At 51.1% G+C, this 5,356-nt stretch overlaps 1 protein-coding gene across 1 annotated transcript; it reads left to right on the top strand.

The window, feature by feature from the left end:
- Nucleotides 1–2,955: 2,955 nt before the first annotated feature.
- Nucleotides 2,956–4,977, top strand: LOC124687903 (phenylalanine ammonia-lyase-like). The gene has a single exon (XM_047221631.1). The coding sequence runs from the start codon at nt 2,971–2,973 to the stop codon at nt 4,975–4,977; it is 2,007 nt and encodes a 668-aa protein (XP_047077587.1). The 5' UTR covers nt 2,956–2,970.
- The last annotated feature ends 379 nt before the right edge of the window (nt 4,978–5,356 follow it).

Here is a 5,356-nt window from a genome sequence, read left to right as displayed (position 1 = left end):
CTTACCAATTAAAAGATATTAACAGATTAGGGTTTTGTTATTTTAAAATAGTTAAACAGATTTTATTCAATTCGAAAAGGACCTGAAAACAAGTACTGGTTCAGGGGAGGACCCCGAGTTAGTTTACAAAAGAAAAGGGGGTTATCTTATAAATGAAAAGAACCAGGGACTGCGGGTAGACTGATCATAAGGGCCAGGGGTTATATGAAAAACCGAATGGATCTAGATCTGGCAGGATTTCTCACTGAGGGGGTGTTTGCCCATGTCGCTGACGAGGAGGGCCCACATGCCACGCAGGCGCTAGCGTGGCGGAGTTGGACGTGGTCAACGATGGGCGGCCGGCGTCTAGTCGCGGAAGCACAGGTCGATTCCGCGGGTTCCACAAAGAAAGGGAGGGCGCGTCGGGAGCGCCTCGTCGTGGTGAACAAGAATAGGGCGTCGCCGTCGTCGGGGGTCACCGGAAAGGTCGCCGGCGGCAAGGTCCTGTGTGGAACGAAGGCGGTCACCGTCGTCAGCTCGAAAAAGAGGGAGAAGGAGACGGTGATGAGGCTCAGGAGGTGCGCAGGGTTACTAGATACACGATGATGTGGTCAGAATGACCGGAGGAAGTCTAGGGCCGCCGGAATGTTCGCCGGAGGGCGACGGTCGTGGCGCAGAAACGGTGATTGTGTACTCGATTAAGGAGGTCCCGGCTCAATTCCTTGAGCGACGACGATCCTGGAGGAGAGGCGGAGCTCCTGGTGATCTCAGATCATCGAGGGGAGGCCGGAGATGGCGAGCCGACGGGGAACTGAGTGCCGGGGTGGCTCTCGTTTGCTCACAAAGAAGGGGTAATAGGTGGGGAAGAAGAGAGTGGTTGGCAGCGGCTAGAGGGAGGAAGGCTAGGGTTTTCTGTGGGCTCGAGGGAGATTAAAAAGGAAGAAAAGCGAGCACGGCGCTGTGTGGTTGGCCTGAGTGCTCGGTGACGTCGGACGCGGTCCCTCATGCGAAGCTGATGGGCGAGGAAGACGACAGGAGGAGGAAATCCTTTCGTCGAAGGGGTATGGGCTGGGAAGGAAGTGGCCTCGGGCCAGAGGAAGAAAGGTGGTGGGATGGAACGGGCTACAGCGAGGAGTCGGGAAGATGGGCCAGAGAGAGGGAAGGCTCAGGTTAGAAAGGCTAAGATCCAAAGGTTTTATAGCAAAAATAAAATAAAATATATAGTTTTGTTATAGGGTTTAGTTAAATGAATAGAAGATGAGGTTTAATATAGAAACCATATGAGAGGGAAAAACATATAATTTGGTTTAAAAAAACTAGTTTTATTTTTTATAACATGGATGACATGATGCATGATATTATGATGATGCATAAAAGGAAAGCACAAACAAATCTAGTAGGGGTACTACCCGGGACCGTTGCAGCGGCTCAATAGCTCCTTCGATCACCAGCCAACTGCAAGCCCTATAGCCTCGCCTTTTTTCTTTGTCCATTTGTTGGTGGTTGTGGTCCGCTTAGTATCGGTCGCGCTAGCTAGAGCATGACCAAGATTTCTACATCAAATTTGACAGATTCGAGTCGTCGTGTTGGTAATTTTTCACTTCTTTTGTCGAAAACTATTTCTTGCAGATAAAATCTCATAAATATACAGTTATAGTTTTATGTAGGGTATACGCACATGTAATCCTAAAGCTTCATTCGTTAGGCAAGGTGTGAAACTTTTATGTAACAAACATAGTGTTATGGAGAATTTATTCTCAAAAGAAAAGAAGTATCACGAGATGTTCCAGAAGACGTCAATTGGAAAGTGGAGATTAAATATGATCCAAGCAAAAGCAAATTCGATAGTACTAAAATGTAATGTTTAAAATTGTGTTACTCTAGTACTATATAATTTTAGCCATTCTAGTATGCTTCATTGTCGATTATTGATCCTTGGTGTTGAACTTGATGTATTTCGGAAATTTGAAGATGCTAGACATCTTTTTCAAGAATGTAGTCCCTATTCTATCATCATAGTAAAAAAATTAAATTCTTGATATCCTCGTTTGATGCATTCAGAGTCTTTTATTATAGTCTATTATAGTAGCCATTTTGATTGCTGAAATTTTATACCACATTAAAGTGGTTCATCAAGGTGACTTGAGCTCCAGCTTCGCAAGTGTGGCTGCTCGGGCTATTTACAATCTGGATGGCTGGTGGCTTTCTAAGAGGATACAAGGTGCATAGGCCTAATATCTTTTATTTTTTCGTTGGTTAATTTTTGTCAAACTTTTGAATTCTGAATATTGAAACCATGCCTGTGTGCATCATGCAGAAGCCGTGCCTCCACTCCCCATTTTATAAAAAAAGAAGTCAGACTGCGTGGGCGTGGCTTCGTTCAAATCGTACCCGTTCAAGGGTTCCAAAATGGAGCTGCAAAGCAAAAGCCAGCCAATTAGTTAACGGAGCATAAACGCAGAGTAGCAGCAAGCTCGGTCAGCCGGGCCATGGGATCCATGGTGTCCGCACCAACCCCATGGGGCAGTCCGCACCAACCAGGCAACAACCGCAAACAATGACTATGCAGTATTTTTCTAGTTTTCAACCCATATATTGAGCGCGCGCACCAACCCTATGCTGAACGTGTTTTTGTTCGCTAACTCGCGTCTCAGGCAGGTGGAAACCACCGTTGGTCTTGGCCTTGACCGGCATTCGTGCGCGTGCCAAGTCCATTCCCCTTCCTATTTAAACCTGGCACCCCCATCCATTTCGCTCCAAGAATCCCCAGTCCAGCGAGCTACAGCACTAGCTCATCCATCTCCGCTACTGCGCTCTAATCTTCTTCAGCCCATTCAGTCAGTGCGTCCAGTAACTCCTTCTCATCAGCCGGCTGCAATGGAGTGCAATAATGGCGCCCTATGCACGGCGGCGATCCAGCACGCCGACCCGCTCAACTGGGGGAAGGCCGCGGAGGCGCTGACGGGGAGCCACCTGGACGAGGTGAAGCGGATGGTGGCCGAGTACCGGCAGCCCGTCGTCACGATCGAGGGCGCCAGCCTCAGCATCGCCAAGGTCGCGGCGGTGGCCGCGGCCGGCGACGCCAAGGTGCAGCTCGACGAGTCTGCCCGCGCGCGCGTCAAGGCCAGCAGCGACTGGGTCATGGACAGCATGGCCAACGGCGTCGACAGCTACGGCGTCACCACCGGCTTCGGCGCCACGTCCCACCGGAGGACCAAGGAGGGCGGCGCCCTGCAGAGGGAGCTCATCAGGTTCCTCAACGCGGGCGCGTTCGGCACCGGCTCCGACGGCCATGTTCTGTCCGCTGGAGCGACGCGCGCGGCCATGCTCGTCCGCATAAACACCCTCCTTCAGGGATACTCTGGAATCCGGTTCGAGATCCTCGAGGCCGTTGCCAAACTGCTCAATGCCAACGTCACGCCGTGTTTGCCACTCCGAGGCACCATCACCGCCTCCGGTGACTTGGTCCCGCTCTCCTATATCGCCGGTCTCGTCACCGGCCGCCAGAACTCGGTAGCGGTTGCACCGGATGGCAGGAAAGTGAATGCCGCTGAGGCGTTCAAGATTGCCGGCATCAACGGTGGCTTCTTCGAGTTGCAGCCAAAGGAAGGTCTTGCCATGGTGAATGGCACAGCCGTCGGCTCTGGTCTCGCCTCAACCGTGCTCTTTGAGGCAAACATTCTTTCCGTCATGGCAGAGGTCCTCTCTGCCGTGTTTTGTGAGGTCATGAACGGCAAGCCAGAGTACACCGACCACTTGACTCACAAGCTCAAGCATCACCCTGGACAAATAGAGGCTGCTGCGATCATGGAGCACATCTTGGAGGGAAGCTCCTACATGAAGCTTGCAAAGAAGCTTGGCGATCTTGACCCACTGATGAAGCCGAAGCAGGACCGGTATGCGCTCCGCACGTCACCCCAATGGCTTGGTCCTCAAATCGAGGTTATTCGTGCTGCAACCAAGTCAATCGAGCGTGAGATCAACTCCGTCAACGACAACCCACTGATCGATGTCTCCCGCGGCAAGGCGATCCACGGCGGCAACTTCCAAGGTACACCCATTGGTGTGTCCATGGACAACACCCGCCTTGCCCTAGCCGCTATCGGCAAGCTCATGTTCGCGCAGTTCTCAGAGCTCGTGAATGACTTCTACAACAACGGACTGCCATCCAACCTGTCCGGCAGCCGCAACCCGAGCTTGGACTATGGATTGAAGGGAGCCGAGATCGCCATGGCCTCATACTGCTCTGAGCTGCAGTTCCTGGGCAACCCGGTGACCAACCATGTCCAGAGTGCCGAGCAGCACAACCAGGACGTGAATTCGTTGGGTCTCATCTCCGCGAGGAAGACCGAGGAGGCCATTGAAATCTTGAAGCTCATGTCATCGACGTTCTTGGTTGCCCTTTGCCAGGCCATCGATCTTCGCCACATCGAGGAGAACGTCCGGAGCGCCGTCAAGAGTTGTGTGATGACAGTGGCCAACAAGACATTGAGCACCAACTCCACCGGTGGTCTTCATGTCGCTCGCTTCTGCGAGAAGGACATGCTCCAAGAGATAGACCGTGAGGCGGTTTTTGCCTACGCGGATGATCCATGCAGCCAAAACTACCCACTGATGAAGAAGCTTCGTGGCGTGCTCGTGGAGAGAGCACTGGCCAACGGCGTTGCTGAGCTCGACATGGAGACCTCCGTCTTTGCCAAGGTCACCAAGTTCGAGGAAGAGCTACGCACGGCGCTGCCCATGGCGGTTGAGGCCGCACGTGCCGCGGTAGAGAGAGGCACGGCTACGACACCCAACAGAATCACCGAGTGCCGCTCGTACCCTCTTTACCGGTTTGTGCGTGAGGAACTCGGAACCATTTTTCTTACCGGCGAGAAGACACGGTCACCGGGGGAGGAGCTGAACAAGGTGCTCGTGGCCATCAACCAAGGCAAGCACATTGACCCGCTGCTTGAATGCCTCAAGGAATGGTACGGCGAGCCCCTGCCCATCTGCTAAACCGAGACCAAACATGGAGGATATCAATTAGGGAAAAACACGATAAATCTATGTTAACTATTTCTATTTCTTCTAAGTATAGTTGAGCTTATTCGCAAAAAAAAAAAAGTATAGTTGAGCTTATTGGCCTGTCAAGCAGCTAAAGCAATTTCAATTTCAAGTTTTCAAAGTATCATGGACCATTTTTTTCCTCTGTAACTGATGTTCCCGTGTTTTGGGAGGGCAAATTCATTAACACTGTTACGATTATGCAGTCGTCTATGATTCGGATATAATTGTACAAGAACTACATTCAAATAAGAAAATTATAACTCTAGGGTTCCTTATGTATACGTATGTTAATTTCCTCCAATTGTACTTATGGCGAGCTCTGATTTAA

The sequence above is a fragment of the Lolium rigidum genome, chromosome 2 (genome assembly GCF_022539505.1).
Source record: "Lolium rigidum isolate FL_2022 chromosome 2, APGP_CSIRO_Lrig_0.1, whole genome shotgun sequence".
Lineage (NCBI taxonomy): Eukaryota > Viridiplantae > Streptophyta > Magnoliopsida > Poales > Poaceae > Lolium > Lolium rigidum.
This window is presented reverse-complemented; position numbering and strand designations above follow the sequence as displayed.